Source organism: Stegostoma tigrinum, chromosome 4 (genome assembly GCF_030684315.1).
Source record: "Stegostoma tigrinum isolate sSteTig4 chromosome 4, sSteTig4.hap1, whole genome shotgun sequence".
Taxonomy (NCBI): Eukaryota; Metazoa; Chordata; class Chondrichthyes; order Orectolobiformes; family Stegostomatidae; genus Stegostoma; species Stegostoma tigrinum.
Genome location: NC_081357.1, coordinates 49,357,063 through 49,376,509, shown reverse-complemented (window position 1 = coordinate 49,376,509; position 19,447 = coordinate 49,357,063). Strand labels below are relative to the sequence as shown.

Sequence of the window (19,447 nt, the reverse complement as noted above, 5' to 3'; positions counted from 1 at the left end):
TTGGCTTTAAGCAAAACACAATTTATTATTTAAAATACATACAAAAGAAAGAAGAATTGATAAATTTAGCAGAATAATAGATTATTTAATGACTAAGTAGCAAAATAATATCCTATAAATATACCCTTGCAAAGGAAAATTCAGTAAAATAGATTGTCTGGCATTCAAATCTTACAGCAGAGAGAACTCCAGCATTTCGCTGTTGAGAGTGGAATAACAACAGATTCCACAACCAGCTTCAAGACTCCAGCAGCTGTTGAAAGCTAAACTAACCACCTGATTCCAACCATTCATGCTTCTATTGTTCTAACTTTTTAAAAAAAAATCTGCCTCACAAGCTGTTTATTAGCTTGGAGGAGACAGCTTGACACCGAGGGTCAAAACTTTTTTCCAAACAAAAAACAAAATACACCCCTTAAAACCATAGTATCATCACACTGAACCTGAACTAAAAATGCCATGTGAATCCTAATACATAACCACAAAGTCCCATGACAATAGTATGGTTCTGACCCAGTTTTGGTGCCACTAATATGATGTGACATTACTAACAGAATCCCTGCAGCACAGGAAGAGGCCATTTGGCACGTCGTCAGGACGAGCCAAACCACCTTGGTCAAACAAAATATAAAATATTTTGATCACCATAATCACTCACTGAAGAAAATAGATAAAATACTTCACAAACTTAAAAGAAAATGCTGTGATTGTTTTTTGATTTTATGCTATATACTATCAAATTACCAACTGTTTATCTTTTGTATATTTTTGTTTAGAACATAGAACAGTACAGTGCAGAACAGGCCCTTCAGCCCTCGATGTTGCACCCACCTGTGAACTATTCTAAGCCCCTCCCCTACACTATCCCATCATTATCCATATGCTTATCCAAGGACTGTTTAAATGCCCCTAATGTGGCTGAGTTTGTTACAATTTTCATCAATTGTCGGAAAAACTCATCTGGTTCACTCATGTCCTTCAGGAAGGAAAAACTGCCATCCTCACCTGGTCTGGCCGACATGTGACTCCAGACCCACAGCAATGTGGTTGACTCTCAACTGCAGTCTGAAATGACCGAGCAAGCCATTCAGTTGTACCGATTGCTACAAAGCCTCAAAGAAATGAAACCAGAAAGATGACCTGGAATTGACTGAGGCAATGGAAGAGACAGTAGCAGGAACAGCCTGACCGACCCTGCAAAGTCCTCCTCCCTAACTTCTGGGGGGTCGTGCCAAAATTGGGAAAGCTGTCTCTCAGACTAATCAAGTGACAGCTTGACATAGTCATACTCGTGGAATCATAACATATGGACAATGTCCTGGACACCCTCAATTGCCATCCCTGGATATGTCCTGTCCCATTGGCAGGACAGACCCAGCAGAGGTTGTGACACAAGTGGTATACGGTCAGGAGGGAGTTGCCCTAGGAGCCCTCAACGTTGACTCTGGACCACGTGAAGTCTCATAGCTTCAAGTTAAACATGAGCAAGGAAATGTGCTCTAGATTACTATGTACCGTCCTCCCTCAGCTGATGAATTGATGGTACTCCATGTTGAACGACGCTTAAAGGAAACACTGAGAATGTGAACGACACAAAATGTACTCTGGGGGAATTTCAATCTCTGCCACCAAGAGTGACTCGGCAGCAGTACTACTGAACGAGCTGGTGGGGTTTTAAAAGACAGCTGCTAGACCGGGTCTGCGGCAGGTGGTGAGGGAACAAGGAGAAAAAACATACTTGACCTCATGCTTACCAATCTGCCAGCTGCAGATGCATCTGTCATGATGGTTTCGGTAAGAGGGACCACTGCATCATCCTTTTGGAGACAAAATGAAGCCACCAAACAGGGCTGCGTGCATGCCAGAAAGCATCAGCAGCAAGTGATAGACAGAGCTAAGCAATCCCACAACCACCAGATCAGACGTAAGCTCTGCAGTCCTGCCACATTTAGCCATAAATGGTGGTGGACAATTTAAACAGCTCACTGGAGGATGAGGCTCAATCCTCAATGATTGAAAAGGCCTTTCGCAGCAATCTTCAGCCGGAAGTGCGGATTGAATGATCCATCTCTGCCTCCTTCAGTGTTTCCTAGCAGTACAGATAGCAGTCTTCGCCAATTTGATTCACTCCATGTGCTATCAAGAAACGGTTGGAGACACTGGCTACTGCCAAAGCTATGGCCTCTGACAACATTCCGGCAATAGTACTGAAGACTATCTTAGTCAAGCTGTTCCAAAACCGTTAAAACACTGGCGTCTACCCGACAATGTGGAAAATTACCCCAGGTATGTCCTGTAGATAAAATACAGGACAAATCCAAACTGACCATTTACTGCCCTATTAGCGTACTCTTGATCATCAGTAAGGTGATAGCAGTGTTACTGACAGTATCCATCAAGCAGCACCTGCTCAGCAATAATCTGCCCAGTTTGGGTTCTGCAGGGCCACCCAGCTCCTGGTTTTATTACAGCCTTGATTCAAACTTGGACAGAAGAGGTGAATTCCAGAGGTGAGAGTGATGGCCCTTGACATTAAGGCTACATTTGACTGAGTGTGGCATCAAGGTGCCCTACCAAAGCTGGAATCAATGGGTGTCGGTGGGGGTGGCAGGGGGGGAGCGGAGCAACTCTTTGATGGTTAGAGTCATTCCTGACATGTCAGAAGATGGTTTTGGTGGCTGCAAGTCGGTCACCTCACCTTCAGGACATCCCTGCAGCTGTTCCTCAGGGTACTGTCCTAGGCCCAACTAGACCCAACCATCCTCAGCTACTTCATCACTGGCCTTCCTTCCATCATCAGGTCAGAAGTGGAGATGTTAGCTGCTGATAGTGTTGAATGTTGCGCAATTTGTGGCTCCTCAAATACAGTCCCATGTCCAGATCTTGTCACATTTAGTCAATATCCAGGCTTAGGCTGACAAGCGGCAAGAACATTCATGCCACAAATGTCAGGCTATGACCATCACCAATAAGAGTCAATCTAACTATAGCGCCTTGATTTCAATGCTGCTATCATTGCTGAATCCCCCACAGTAAACATCCTAAGAGTTATCGTTGACCAGAAACTCAACTGGACCCACCTCATAAACATGGACTATGAGCAAGTGAGAGGCTGGGCCTCCCAACAACCTGTCCACCATCTACATGACACAAGGCAGCAGTGTGATGGAATACTCCCCACTTGCATGGGTGAGTGCAGCACCAACAACACTCAAAGCTTGACACCATCCAAGATAAAACAGCCTGCATGATTGGCATTGCATCCACTCCTTTCACCACCAATATACTCAGTTGCAGTAGTGTGGACTATCTACAAGATGCACTGCAGAAATTCACCAGTAATCCTCATACAGCACCTTCTAAAGCCATGACCACTTCCATCTAAAAGGGCAAGAGTGGCAATACATGGGACTGCCGCTACGTTATCAAGTTCGCCTCCAAGCTACTTACTATCCTGCTTTGGAGATATGTCACCGTTCCTTCACTGTCACTGTGTCAAATCCTGGCATTCCCTCCCTAATGACATTGTGAGCCAAGCTACAGCAAGTGGACTGCAGCAGTTCAAGAAGGTAGCTCACCGCCACCTTCTCAAGGGCAACTAGGGATGGGCAAGAAATATTGACAAGCCAGCGCACACCTCCCACAAACGAATAAAATTTTAAAAAACTTAAGTTCCTGTACGCAATGAGCATGAAAGCAATGTATTTGCTTAACTCATATTATTGTCAGCCTGTAAAAGGATGTTTTACAGTGAGAGCTAGCATTACATTATACTTGGCTGTCATTGCAATTTCAACGATTTTGCTAATTATTGTATGGTTAACTTACTTCAAGGTAACCATGCTCCGAAGTTTGAACTAAAGTCTCTGTACTTGATCCAAAATATCTAAGATCTTGAGGTTTTTCATAATTTCAAACTTTTTAAATACTTTTTACAGCTCCATTTTATCTAACCCGGCAGAACAGTTACCGGAGTGTTTGTACAGCTCCCTCTGAAACAGTCACCTACCAGGAACTGAAACAGTTGCTTAAATCAAAAACAATTGTGATTGATGTCAGAGAACCCTGGGAGATCAAGGAGTATGGACAAATTCCCGGATCTATAAATGTGCCGTGTAAGTATATCATAGAATATAATTCATTTTCTGCCACACTGAATTTTTATAACTATTACAACAGTTTGGAGTAATAATGAAAGAAATAGAATTCTGGATTGTTTTATCAACTGGCTTGAATCCAGCTCCTGGTGCTAATGGTGATGTTGTATTTGCTTTTGTGTTGATGTGATTGGATATTGCTGGATTTCCCGGCACTTATTGCCAGTTTGTAATTGGCCTTCAGCTGAGTGGCTTCCCAAACCATTTCAGGAGGCAGTCAACCTTGCTGCATATCTAGAACCAAATGTAGATAAGGCCAGGTAAGGGTGGAAGATTACCTTCCTTCAGAAAGGTTTCTGAATTAGATGTCTCTGTTTTTATGATTATTCACTACTTTTTACCATTGAGGCTGGCCTCTGATTCCAATTTTTTTGAATATAAATTCAGATTTCACCATGGGAGGTTTTGAATTTGTTTCCACAATACATCAGCCTGCAGTTCTGCATTATTAGTCCAGTGACATTACCACCACACCGTCACTGCCCCTAGACTGAGCCTAGATTGTTGTGTACAGACCTGGACAGTGGGATATAACTGCATGTCATAGATACTTTGTGGAAAGAAATAACAGGTTCTGATGAAAAACCAAAAGAACTGCGGATGCTGTAAATCAGGAACAAAAACAAAGTTGCTGGAAAAGCTCAGCAGGTCTGGCAGCATCTGTGGAGGAGAAAACAGAATTAACCAGTGACCCTCCCTGGCACATTATGGAGTAGAGTTCAATAAGTCTGCACTTTTAAGGATAGCTTTTGCAATGCCAGAATTTACTTCATTAGAATTCTTTAAAGCAAGTCTGCCACCCCATGTGTACATATGTGACTTTCGGTATCCTATGTGGCTGACGCTTAATGCCACCTTTTGGGACCATCTCAAAGTCAAATACATGCAATTTTGGCCATGTTGACGTTGTTGAATATGCCCTGTTTCATATTTAACGAAGAATTTTTGTTATACTATGATGTTGCAGTTTGTAATGATATATGGTTCTGTAAGTGCTACTAGCCCATCAAACTTCATGGCTAGTAAGTTCTTGTGTACATTGAATTTACCCTTGTTTTATCCAATTAGTGCAGTTGCAGTACCGTGCAATGTGGTGGAGGGGAGTTCATGATGGAGAGAAGATTTTGTCTTTATGTGGACTGTTTAATTCACATGCCTCAGTTCTTGTACACAGTTGAGTTTGCAATAGATATTTTTAATCTAGTCATATTAAGTTCACCATGAATTCAAGTTCTCTCTCCGTACTTGCTGATTTTTTTTTTCCAGCAGTTTGCGTATGTTGGCTGCCTTTTTGTTTTGTTTTCTTCTCTTTTGAGCACTTCACTGCTGAGTTTGGACGAAATAGCTGCTCATGGTTCACATTATCTGTCTAAATAAAGACATTTTTCAAAAATAACTTGTGAATATGAAAAGTACTTTTTATATATTTTGGAATGTTTAAGTGTTTCACAGTTGCACAATTCTTAGAATATTTGACATTGAACTACAGAAAGCAATTTTAGAACAAATGACCAAAAGCTTGATTCATAGTTTTAAAGAGTGGTAGGTGTTTAAAAAGTGATTTCAAAGAGTATCTTAAAGAAAGGAATGTGACCAGGTTTAGACACAGAATTCCAGAATTTGGTCTTGATGCTGCTCACTCTGAACAGTCAGGCTTCCTGTTGTATTTACTGTATTAGGAAATTGATGCATAAAAAATATGAAATTGTACCATTTGGACTTCACTTCAAGCTGCAATTTTTAAATGTTATAGTAGCACAAGACCATAATAAACCAGAATGAGAGTACATGGCACCTCAGGCCTGGTCCGCTTTCCTACAATTTCCCCATAACCTTGATCAAGAATCTGTTTACCACAGCCTTAAATATACACAAAAACTCAGTTACTAAGCTGTCTGTAGCAGGAATTCCAAAGACACAGTCCTCTGAAAGAAATTTCTCTTCATCTCCGTCTCAAATTGTCAATGTCGTCTTGTCCTAGACTCTCCTGTGAGGCGAAACATCCTCCCAGCAACTACCTTGTCAAGCCCCTTGAATCCTTTATTTTTGTCTTTTAATAACCTCTCATTTTTTTTAAACCCCAGTGAGTAGAGTCCCAAACTATATAGACTTTGCTCATAAAATAATCCTTTCATACAAGGGATCATCCTACAGAACCGCTTCCAATGAAATGATATTTTCTTAAAATAGGGGATCCAAACCGTTCAGTGCTCCAAGATAACAAAGTGTGGAGCTGGATGAATACAGCAGGTCAAGCAGCATCTCAGGAGCACAAAAGCTGATGTTTCGGGCCTAGACCCTTCAACAGGGAGGGGGATGGGGAGAGGGAACTGGAATAAATAGGGAGAGAGGGGGAGGCGGACCAAAGATGGAGAGAAAACAAGATAGGTAGAGAGGAGAGTATAGGTGAGGAGGTGGGGAGGGGATAGGTCAGTCCAGGGAAGACGGACAGGTCAAGGAGGCGGGATGAGGTGGTAGGTAGGAAATGGAGGTGCGGCTTGAGGTGGGAGGAAGGGATGGGTGAGAGGAAGAACAGGTTAGGGAAGCAGAGACAGGCTGGGCTGGTTTTGGGATGCAGTGGGGGGAGTGGACGAGCTGGGCTGGTTTTGTGATGCAGTGGGGGGAGGGGAAGAACTGGGCTGGTTTTAGGATGCAGTAGGGGAAGGGGAGATTTTTGAAGCTTGTGAAGTCCACATTGATATCATTGGGCTGCAGGGTCCCCAAGCGGAATATGAGTTGCTGCTCCTGCAACTTTCGGGTGGCATCATTGTGGCACTGCAGGAGGCCCATGATGGACATGTCGTCTGAGGAATGGGAAGGGGAGTTGAAATGGTTCGCGACTGGGGCGTGCAGTTGTTTGTTGCGAACCGAGCGGAGGTGTTCTGCAAAGCGGCCCCGAAGCCTCCGCTTGGTTTCCCCAATGTAGAGGAAGCCACACTGGGTGCAATGGATACAATATGCCACATTCGCAGATGTGCAGGTGAACATCTGTTTGATATGGAAGGTCATCCTGGGGCCTGAGATAGGGATGAGGGAGGAGGCATGGGGGCAATTGTAGCACTTCCTGCGGTTGCAGGGGAAGGTGCCGGGTGTGGTGGGGTTGGTGGGGAGTATGGAGCAGACAAGGGAGTCGCGGAGAGAGTGGTCTCTCTGGAAGGCAGACAAGGGTGGGGATGGAAAAATGGCTTGGGTGGTGGGATCGGATAGTAGATGGAGGATGATACGTTGTATCCGGAGGTTGGTGGGGTGGTATCTGAGGACAAGGGGGATCCTCTGGGGGCGGTTGTGGTGGGGGGGGGGGGTGTGAGGGATGTGTTGCGGGAAATGCGGGAGATGCGGTCAAGGGCGTTCTCAACCACCACGGGGGGAAAGTTGCGGTCCTGGAAGAACGTGGACATCCGGGATGTGCAGGAGTGGAATGCCTCATCCTAGGAGCAGATGCGGCAGAGGCGGAGGAATTGGGAATTGGTTGCAGGAACAACAACTCATATTCCGCTTGGGAACCCTGCAGCCCAATGGTATCAACGTGGACTTCACAAGCTTCAAAATCTCCCCTCCACCCACTGCATCCCAAAACCAGCCCAACCTGTCTCTGCTTCCCTAACCTGTTCTTCCTCTCACCCATCCCTTCCTCCCACCTCAAGCCGCACCTCCATTTCCTACCGACCACCTCATCCCGCCTCCTTGACCTGTCCGTCTTCCCTGGACTGACCTATCCCCTCCCTACCACCCCAGCTATACTCTCCTCTCTACCTATCTTGTTTTCTCTCCATCTTCGGTCCGCCTCCCCCTCTCTCCCTATTTATTCCAGTTCCCTCTCTCCATCCCCCTCTCTGTTGAAGGGTCTAGGCCCGAAATGTCAGCTTTTGTGCTCCTGAGATGCTGCTTGACCTGCTGTGTTCATCCAGCTCCGCACTTTGTTATCTTGGATTCTCCAGCATCGGCAGTTCCCATTATCACTGTTCAGTGCTCCAGATGTGGTCTCACCAGCTCCTTTTACGGTTGCAGTAATATTTCCCCATTCTTATACTAACTCCCTTGAAATAATGGCCAATTTTTTTTTTAGAATTCCTGATTACCTGCAGCATTTGTGTGCTAGCTTTAAGTTTTGTGCTCAAGTACCCCCAACTCCCTTTCATGTAACAGCCTTCTGCAATTTATCCCCATTCAAAAGCTTATTTTGTTCTCTCTTACAAAATGAACAACTTCACACCTTCCCACATTGTATCTCATTTGCCAACAATTAGCCCACTTATTTAGCCTATCATATCTCTAGACTTGTTGGATCCTTTTTGTAACTTGCCTTACCACCTATTTTTGTGGTGTTTGCAAATTTGGCTACAGTACATTCACTTCCTTCCTCCAAGTCATTGTTTTATAAATAGTTGCAGTCCCAACAGTGATCCCTTGGAACCCTAATGGTTACAGTTGCCAACTTGAACAGGAGCTCCTTAAACCTACACGCAGTTTCATGACTTAACCTTTTGGGAGGTAGCTCGTCAATCGTCACCTGGAAATTTAAATAAAATGCATCTCTATCTGTTCTCTTAAGACTTCTCAAGAAACTCTAAAAATCAGACAGATGTAATTTTCCTTTCATGAAGCCATGTTGAGTGTGCTTGATAAGATTGATGTTTCGAATGTTCTGCTTTTATTCCCTTGGCTCCGGTACTTCTCCAACAATAGATGTTCAGCTAATCAGCCTGTAGTTCCCTGTATTTTTGCCACACCCCCAGCTACCCTGCCTTTTGATTAGAAATAGTGCATGTTTGACCATTTGTTTGGTAATGATAAAAGATTTTTTTTCAAAGACAAACACTTCCCTTTATCAACAAAAGTAAAAACGGGATTCTCTGAAATTTTACAGTGCAAATTTCCAAATTCATAACCTTTGCTACCTAGAAAGACAAGAAACAGCCGTGAGAGCACCACTCTATACAAATTTTACACTTAGCCGGATGTTGTTATGTCCTAGGGTGGTATCACTGTCGCTGGGTCAACGTTCCCAAGCACCTTCACTAACAGTACTGGGGGTGTACCTGTGCAGTATGAACTGCAGTGGTTCAGTAGCGGGACTAGCCATCTCCTTGCAGTGACTAAGTGGGGACTAGCAATAAATGTTGCCTTTTCCAGCAAGTCTACATCCCATGATTGAATGGCGAAAAAGAAGTTGGAAGAAAATTTCTGTGAAGAACATCGAATATAGAAAAGTACAGCACAGTACAGGCCCTTCGGCCCATAATGTTGTGCTGTGGAATAATCCTAATCCAAAAATAAAATAACCTAACCTACATTCCCCTCAATTCACTGCTGTCCATGTGCATGTCCAGCAGTCACTTAAATGTCACTAATGACTCCGCTTCCACGACTACCACTGGCAAACTATTCCGTGCACTCTCAACTCTCTGGGTGAAGAACCTCCCTCTGACGTCTCCTCTATACCTTCCTCCTAACACCTTAAAATTATGACTCCCTCGTGGCAGTCAATCCTGCCCTGGGGAAAGGTCTCTGGCTATCGACTCTATCCATGCCTCTCATTACCTTGTACACCTCGATCAGGTCACCTCTCTTCCTCCTACTCTCCAGAGAGAAAAGTCCAAGCTCAGTCAATCTCTCTTCGTAAGTCACGCCCTCCAGTCCAGGCAGCATCCTGGTAAACCACCTTTGCACCCTCTCCAAAGCCTCCACATCTTTCCTATAACAGGCCGACCAGAACTGGACACAATATTCCAAGTGTGGTCTCACCAGGGTTTTGTAGAGCTGCAGCATAACGTTGTGGCTCTTAAACTCGATCCCCCTGTTAATGAAAGTCAAAACCCCATATGCTTTCTTAGCAACCTTATCCACCTGGGTGGCAACTTTGAGGGAGCTACGCACTTGAACACCAAGATCCCACTGTTCCTCCACACTGCCGAGAATCCTGCCTTTAATCCTATATTCAGCATTTAAGTTTGACTTCCAAAATGCATCACCTTGCATTTATATAGGTTGAACTCCATCTGCCATTTCCCAGCCCAGCTCTGCATTCTGTCAATGTCTTGCTTAAGCCTGCAATAGCCCTCGATACTATCAACGGCACCTCCAACCTTTGTGTCATTAGCAAACATACGACCCCACCCCTCAACCTCCTCATCCAAGTCATTTATAAAAACTACAAAGAGCAGAGCCCTGCGGGACACCACTCAGCACTGACCTCCAGGCAGAATACTTACCATCTACAACCACTCTCTGCCTCCTGTCAGCCAACCAATTCTGAATCCAGACAGCCAAATCACCCTGTATCCCATACCTCCTGACTTTATGAATGAGCCTGCCGTGGGAAACCTTATCAAATGCCTTGCTGAAGTCCATGTACACCACATCCACTGCTCGACCCTCGTCAACCTGTCTCCTGACCTCCCAAATAAGATTTGTAAGGCATGAACTCCCCCTCACAAAGCCATGCTGACTCCCTTTAATCACGCTATGTTTTTCCAAATAGTCATAAATCCTATCCCTCAGAATTCTTTCCAAAACCTTGCTGACCACAGACGTAAGACTGACTGGTCTGTAATTTCCAGGGATTTCCCTATTCCCTTTCTTGAAAAGAGGAACAACATTTGCCTCCCTCCAATCTTCTGGTATGACTCCCGTGGAGAGTGAGGAAGCAAAGATCTTCGCCAGTGGCTTAGGAACCTCGTTCCTCGCTTCCCGGAGCAACCTCGGATAAATCTGGTCTGGCCCTGGGGACTTATCAATCTTAATATTCGCTAAAATTTCCAGCACAACTTCCTCAATCTCGATCTGTTCAAGCCTGTTTTCCTGCTCCTCAAAGTTCTCATTCACAACAAGGTCCCTTTCCTTTAGTGAAAACCGAAGCAAAAAATCTCATTTAGGGCTTTCCCTATCTGCTCAGACTCCACACACAAGTTCCCTATGCTATCCCTGATCGACCCTATCTTCTCCCTGATCATTCTCTTATTCCTCGCGTATGAGTAAAATGCCTTCGGGTTCTCCCTAATCCTTCCCGCCAAGCCTTTTTCATGACCCCTCCTGGCCTTCCTCAGTCCACTTTTGAGCTCCTTCCGAGCAAGCCTGTAATCCTCTAAAGCTGTGCTAGACCCTTGTTTCCTCCACCTTATGTAAGCTGCCTTTTTCTTTTTGACGAGAAGCACCTCTGTTCCCGTTATCCAAGGCTCCTTCATCTTACCCCTTCTTACCTGTCTCAGAGGAACAAACGTATGCATCACTCGCAACAACTGCTCCTTAAACAGTCTCGACATGTCTGTTGTGCCCCTTCTGTGGAACAATTGCTCCCAATCTGCACTTCCCAACTCCTGTCTGATAGCGTCATAGTTTCCTTTTCCCCAGTTAGATATCTTCCCCTGGTAACTGCTCCTTTCCCTTTCCATGGCTATGGTAAATCAAGAAGCATGCCTGTGGAATAATTTTCCTTGCGTTTTTCCATGAACATGGAACATTGTTTATTATTAACAGTAAATATGGTAATTATCCAAGTTTGTAAGCATTGTTGAATAGATTGTTCCAAAATTTGCTACAGTATGGATGCAACTAATGTTTCTTTGTATCTGACACATAAAAGGTTAATAGCAATATTCTTATATCTTCTTGGTGGAATGGTTTAAACATAGATTACAAAAACAAAGTTGCTGGAAAAGCTCAGCAGGTCTGGCAGCATCTGTGAAGGAAGAAAACAGAGTTAACGTTTCGGGTCCAGTGACTCTCCTTCGAACTGACCTGGTCACCGGACGCAAAATTCTGTTTTTCCTTCACAGATGCTGCCAGACCTGCTGAACTTTTCCAGCAACTTTGTTTTTGTTCCTGATTTACAGCATCTGCAGTTCTTTTGGATTTTTATTAAACATAGATTACACTGATTTTAATTGTCCAATTATCTAAAGTGGGACAAGTGGAGCAAGCCTTGAAGTTGGATCCAAGCAAATTCATGGAAACCTACAATGGGAAGATGCCATCCACATCCGACAAAATTGTCTTTTCATGTTTGGCAGGAGTCAGGAGCAAGAAAGCTTTAGATACTGCAGCATCAATGGGCTACAGCAGGTGAGCAGTGGCAAGATAAAATACTGTTCCTTTTTACTTTCTTGCTCAGTTACCTAAGCAAACTGCTAATCAAAATTAAATCATAGCTCTGAGTTTGAATGAGGCTGCATTCACAATTGTGTTACAGTACAAGAAAAAGATTCTGAATTGTGGTTGCATTGGCATTAATCATTGGAATTCTTAGTGTGGAAGTGAGCCATTTGACCCAATGAGTCCACACTAATCCTCGAGCATTCCGACCCAGACTCAGTCCCTACCCCATCCCTGTAACCTAATTTCCCATGGCTGACCCCCTCCACCTAGTCTACATGCCCCTGAATATGCAATTTAGCCTGGCTAATCTACCTAACCCACACATCTTTGGACGTGGGAGGAAACCAAAGCACCAAAAGGGATGTTGGGAGGATGTGCAAACTCCACACAGTTACCTGAGGGCAGAATTGAACCAGGGTCCCTGACACTGAGACAGCAGTGTTAACCACTGAGCCACCGTGCACGCCCTGTTCTTTTCCTGTCATATCCAGTCTGCTAGTATTTTATCCACAAAAGCTATAGTGTTTACTCCCAATCCCATGCGTACCCTGTAGCTTTGTTTTGCTGCTTTTTAAGAAAAACTGTAATTCTCCATGGAAATAAATATTGGTTCTCTGATGCACTCAGCAAAGAAAACAATAATCCAACCACATGGTAATTGTTTTATTCTAGCATTTACTTAATTCTTTCTGATTCATAAATGTTTGATGCCTTGTTACTAGCTGTCTTGTGGAAAGTGTTTGCTATTGATATTATAGGTCTTCAGAATGTTGAAATGTTCTCATGGCTGCAGAGTCTTCCAAAATGTCATGAAAAATTACTAAGTTTGAGTCTTTTCAAAACAGCAACCCATAAAGCTTGATCATTATGAACCTACTTCCAGTTTGTACGTTTTTTCATGTTGTATTGAGAAATTCAAAATTGCACACTATAATCCAACTGCAGCTCAAGATTAATTTTGTATCCCCAGTTTGCAGACCAAACTATCAGTTTATCTTTTCATGGCTCCTCACTCTGGCTGATTAAACTTTATGATCATCTGTGTATCCAAGGAGCCTCTACCCCACTTAATTTTCAAAGGTTTTCCATGAACACACTTCTAATTTTTTACACAACAGCAATGATCCCTGTCTGAAGAGGTGGGGAAGCTGCAGAAAGATTTAGACAGTTTAGGAGAGTGGTCGAGGAAACGGCTGATGAAATTCAATGTGAGTAAATGTGAGGTGTTGCACTTTGGAAAAAATAATACAGGCATGGACTACTTACTAAATGGTTAGAAAATTCGCAAAGCAGAAGTACAAAGGGATCTGGGAGTGTTGGTCCTGGATTCTCTAAAGGTTAATTTGCAGGTAGAGTCCGTAATTAAGAAAGCGAATGTAATGTTGTCGTTTATCTCGAGGGTTGGAATTTAAAAGCAGCGATGTGCTTCTGAGGCTTCATAAAGCTCTAGTTAGGCCCCATTTAGAATACTGTGTCCAATTTTGGGCCCCACACCTCAGGAAGGACATACTAGCCCTGGAGCATGTCCAGCGGAGATTCACACGGATGATCCCTGGAATGGTAGTTTTAACGTATGATGAACGGCTAAGGATCCTGCGATTGTACTCATTAGAGTTTAGAAGGTTGAGGGGAGATCTAATAGAAACTTACAAGATAATGTATGGTTTAGAAGGGGTGGACGCTAGAAAGTTGTTTCCGTTAGGCGGGGAGACTAGGACCTGTGGGCACAGCCTTAAAATTAGAGGGGGTAAGTTTAAAACTGAAATGAGATGACAATTCTTCAGCCAGAGAGTGGTGGGCTTGTGGAATTCATTGCCACAGAGTGCAGTGGAGGCCGGGACGTTGGATGCCTTCAAGGCAGAGATCGACAAATTCTTGATCTCAGAAGGAATCAAGGGCTACGGGGAGAGTGCAGGAAAGTGGAGTTGAAATGCCCATCAGCTATGATTTAAATGGTGGAGTGGACTTGATGGGCCGAATGTCCTTACTTCCACTCCTGTGTCTTATGGTCTTTCCTCTTCGGTTAGCTGTAATAATCAAACACTGATAACGTACGGATCTTGAGTCTGTGCCCCAACAAACTTCAATGAAACTTAGAAAAAAGGAACAGGGAGTTGTCCAGTAGACACCTTAAGCCTGCTAATCATTTCATATTTTCACCGCTGTTCATCCAAATCAGTAACTTGTTTCTGTTTTCTCTGTGTAGTGTTGATCCCATTAGCTCTAAGATCTACCTCTACTGATCAATCTATAATTTTATTTTCTAACTCCTTTTCTAAATAATGGGGTTATGTTAGCTAGTCCAATCCATATGAACAGTTCCAGACTCTCTCAAATCTTGAAAGATGTCCACCAATGCATCGATTATTTGTAAAGCCATTTCCTTGCGTAATCCGAGACGTACATTATTGGACCCCAGGGATTTAGTGGCCTTCAATCCCGTCAATTTACCCAACATTATTTTCCCTTCTAATACTGATATCCTTCAGTTCCTCCATCTCACTAAAATCTTCATTCGCTGACATTTTTGGAATGTTATTTATGTCCACTTCTATGAAGAGAGAACTAAAATATTTTACCCCACGTACCCTTCTTAAATGATTGCCATTGCCTGTGAACCACATCCTTTAAGTAAAGTTCTCCAATTTAGCATAGCGAGCTTGTGCCTTGATATTATTGCTGTTTATCTAGTCTCAATCAAAGATAGAGCTCTTCATTAAAATAGAGTTCTATCATTATTTGTGGTCACATTTCCCCAAAGTGCCTCACACAGCTATATTGCCAATTATTCCTTTCTGATTATGCAATACCCAGTCTAGGATAGCCCATTCTCGAGGTGGCTTCTCAACAGATTTATCCAGAAAACTGTCCCTTTCACATTATAAGCATATCCTGCCATTCGTATTAATAATTCGATTTAGCTAACATACATGCAGTTTAAAGTCTTAAGTTCAATACTGCTATTGGAATATTGTCAAGATCCATAAATTTTGCAGTGTTCAGTGCATCCAGCTACCTCTTGATATTACAGAATAATATTGTTTTTCAGGAAATGTTAATTTACCTTCATATGTCTGTGACATGTCATTCTTCAATGAAAACAAGTGATTATCTTCAATTCCAGAACAAATACTGTACTCCAAGTGGTATCAGATATTTTGAAACAATTTGTATCATCACTTTTAATATTTTTATACTTCATTCCCCTATTTATTAGTGAAATATAAATTCATACTGTTGTGTGACCTTTCATCATCTGACATCAAGAAGTGAGTGCTTTTTTTTGTTTCAGAGCTCTACATTTCCCTGGTGGTTGGGAAGAATGGGTGAAACGTGAATTTGCTGAACGTCAGCGCTGAGCTGCTTTGAGAATTTTTTTCCCCAAAGAAATATGAAGAAATAAAAAAAAAATTCTCCATCATGAGCACTACTCAGGAACATTAAATCTTCACTTCTAATAATTGAACTTTTCTTGCCTAAACATCACTTCTTTTTCTGTAGCTAAAATGTATAGCTGAGAATTGTGAAAGATTTGAGATATGTTTTTTCAAAACTGGCAACAAACTTTACCATGTTATGCTTTTGGAATAAAACCCCAGTAGGCTAAATTTAACAATTTACTGTATTTTTATTTGAGAGTCAGCAGAATTTGTATTAAGCTGTGATTTATAACTATTAACCAAACCTCTGCATTTTAAGTTTTTCTGTATGACAGAATTGTACTTTTTAAAACTTCATGCACCTGTTTTGACAGACAGCTAAATAATAGGTTAAGTTGTCACTAAAATTTAAGAATACTTTGGTTCACATGGAATTACTTTCTGCCACGCCCTCCCAATTTAACTTCATCTAAGGTCTTACGCCTGGCGGTGTCACTGCATGTATAGCTTTTCTTTTAATGTGTATTTTATGCACATTTGGTCATGTTAAAGCTGTCCCACATTCAGAAAGCCACTTGTGCATAGAATATGAGCTTTTACCTGAAACAACTGCATGAGGAACTATATTTTGGAATAGTTTTACAACTTTGAATATTTAATTATTGTTGAAAATCACTTTGAAATTTTAACTTGCACTCAGAACAGATTACAAGAAACATCAAAGGAAAGGGAAAACAGCATTTACGCCAAACCACAGTGGTTGGCAAGTGCGCCTAGTGATGGATGTGTTGCCATGATGTATGTATCAGTTAATGATAACTAACAATTAACCACCAAGCAGGTCTGGCAGCATCTGTGGAGAGAGACAATTACCATTGAACACCATGTACCCACCATGTACCTTCCCCAAAACTTCATGTCAACACCACACTGCAAAAAAAAGCCAGCCTGATCAAATAATTTATCATTGTTTATTATTCAAAAGCTATTGGCCTAGGACCATCTTTGTTCTGAGAAGTATCCAGTTTAAGTAAAATGAAGGAAAAATAAGAACACCTGTTTTTTAAATCCCTGTAAATATATGCAACACAAACTTGCTATGCTGCCTAAGCAGTCACTAGAAACAATTTATCCAATAATGGCAACTACAAAATCAGTTTGAAGCTTTCCTGCACCTTGTGATGTGAGGCATACTAAGTATGCTTGACTGTGGCTACTTTTCTTACTGGAACAGGTAAGTCATGAGAGACTATATCTTGAGGTGTGCTCCTGAGATGCTGCTTGGCCTGCTGTGTTCATCCAGCCTCACATTTTATTATCTTGGATTCTCCAGCATCTGCAGTTCCCATTATCTCTTATATCTTGAGATGTGCCATTTGTATCAAGTTAATACACACGTGGCCTCATTGCAAATGCATCTTGTTGCGATGCAAGTCTGGGAGTGATACTCAGTTATCACTTAGATAACTCTCGCTTAGAAACAAGGATGTTACCTAACAGAACATAAAAACCTTCTTCAGTGAACCAATAAATCTCTAAATTTTGTTGGATATTTGTGAGAATGAGGAAAATGTTTAACAACTTAGTTTGCTCCAAACAGTAATCTAGCTTTTCTGAATCCACTCAGCTAGAGATTGAACGTTACTTAAGATACTGAAGGATTTCAGCTAGAGGTATGTTAACTCCCAAATTTCATGCTCTTATTTAAAAACTCAAGCACATGAACAGCAAGATCGGAGTAATTTCATGTAGACGTGTGTACTGTAACTTAATGCTATACCATTTGTCATGATTCTCAAATGTAACATTAGAAATTAGTGCAGAACATTAAATCTTCAAAGCCCCATCTGTTTAAGTGATTAAATTGTTTTATTCTGTAATCTTTACATCTTTTGTAAACATCAACTAAAGAGGTATTTAAAAACTCCAACTTTTACAGTATTGGACAAGTAGGTTTGAATGCTTGATTTTCATTATTTATAGCTATTCTAGTAAAGATAGTTCTCAGACACCTGATTATGTTTGATTCCCTTGATGGTGAGTATTTGAATTTTGTAACCAGCTGTGATTAGCTAGAAAGTATCATCAGCACAGATGGATTTTTTTAAAAGAACAAATCTGGTAGATATTAAATGAGAACACCACCCTTGCAACACTAGTGTGCCCTAGTGAAAACTACACAACTATGCTAGTTTTGGCAGATATGACAGTCCATACTGTACTGTATTCTTGGTTGGTTGAAAATTCAGTCTAAAACATTTTCAAACCTATCAAATGCAACTAGTGGTTTGCAATTGGGTATGTGGTAATTCAATACAAATTTTATTTGCCACATTCCCTAATCCTAATCAGATTTTTCCACAAAAGCAATTCACAGCTGTAAAAACCATTGTAACAGCACATTCTTCAGATGTATTTTTGCTAAGAATGTTTGTAAAACTTTCACTTTGTTCATGTAACATTCTATTAGAATGATTCTTCAACTAATACATTTCAAGGAAATGCTGTAATATTTTGTAAAGAAATGTTAAAATCATGTTCTTGGATGGCTCAAAATATACTAATGTCTGTCTTCACAAATGTGCATCATTTTCTGTAAGAGACTGGATAAAAAGTACTTGGATTATATAGTGCATTTTACCTCAAGATATCCAAAGGCATTTTACAGTCAGTTAAATACTGAAGTCTCATCACTGTAGGAATAACAGCTGCAATCTCTCAATTATACTTGTTAAGTCAATAAAAATTGACACCACAAATGCTGGCAAATTTATTTTTGCACGTTATAACCAAAGTGCAGGAACAGAGAAGGAAAGTGTGTGAGGGTCACAATTCAGCTAGATAAGTGGAAAATAGACATTTATGCAATACTAATGGCAATACAGTTGAAGAACCACCAGTAAACTCACTGTGGCAGCGATCCATTTAGTTTTTAAATATTGCCAGCTAATTGAGTTTATTAAACAAATACAGCAATCCAAAATAAGTTTCACCTTAACTGACTGACCCTGTATAGGACCCCCTACGTCCACTGAAGATAGAAATAACTCATTTTGAAATTCCATTTTGGAAATGATATGTTTCAGATTTTATTTAACAAAAAAGATGAAAAACAACAATTTTACTTAATTTCAAAACTGAAGGATCAATGCTTACCATTATATCTGGAAAGTGGCATTGGGAGGTCTGATTTTGACTTGATTATATGGTTAACAATGCCTTTTCAAACCTCAGATTGCATTTCAAAAATTATGGAAATTGATTCCATACAACAGCTCAAGTACCAAACAAGAGTGTTTGGTTTTTTTTAAAAGGTATAACACTACTGTCTTATTTTCAAGAGCTTATAAATATTAAGCTACTGTATCATTCCCTGTTGCTCAGTTACTTTTCCATGGATTTTTCTCACTTGATAGGGAATTTTCACAAATCTTAAAATTTGGCATAGTTTTATTGTACACAGTTCTAAAGCACAGCTTGAGCAGGGCAATGCCCCCTGAAACACACAACAAAGTTACAAGCATGAATGAAACGAGTGTTTTTGCAGCAGCAACTGAGTAATTTTCTTTGTTTCCAACAAGAGATTTTCTTTGAACAATTACGATAATTTCACGTCCAGCTTTTCAAACCATACCCAAGCGTGTTCTCCACCACCTTAACCGACAGAATGTCTTTTTGAAGTGAAAGGAATTTCCCTTGTCTATCAGACAGTCTGAATCCATTCCATTTCACAGCTTTTGGTACATGAAACTGCCAGTTTATTAGGATTGATTGTAGGTTGAATTTTGACTGCCATTCGGTCCCTGCTCTCCTTCA

At 41.5% G+C, this 19,447-nt stretch overlaps 2 protein-coding genes across 4 annotated transcripts in view; one reads left to right on the top strand and one right to left on the bottom strand.

Moving 5' to 3' along the window:
• tstd3 (thiosulfate sulfurtransferase like domain containing 3) overlaps positions 1 to 18,390 on the top strand; it is a 27,194-nt gene extending 8,804 nt beyond the window's left edge. The window contains exons 2-4 of the mRNA XM_059645345.1: positions 3,939 to 4,115; positions 12,059 to 12,218; positions 15,544 to 18,390. Of these exons, the coding sequence (XP_059501328.1) occupies positions 3,939 to 4,115; positions 12,059 to 12,218; positions 15,544 to 15,610 (404 nt within the window). The 3' untranslated portion in view covers positions 15,611 to 18,390. The remainder of the gene's footprint in view (positions 1 to 3,938; positions 4,116 to 12,058; positions 12,219 to 15,543) is intronic.
• ccnc (cyclin C) overlaps positions 18,391 to 19,447 on the bottom strand; it is a 40,159-nt gene continuing 39,102 nt past the window's right edge. For all 3 annotated transcript variants that reach the window (XM_048530852.2, XM_048530853.2, XM_048530854.2), the window contains one exon: positions 18,391 to 19,447. In XM_048530852.2, the coding sequence (XP_048386809.1) occupies positions 19,393 to 19,447 (55 nt within the window). In that variant the 3' untranslated portion in view covers positions 18,391 to 19,392.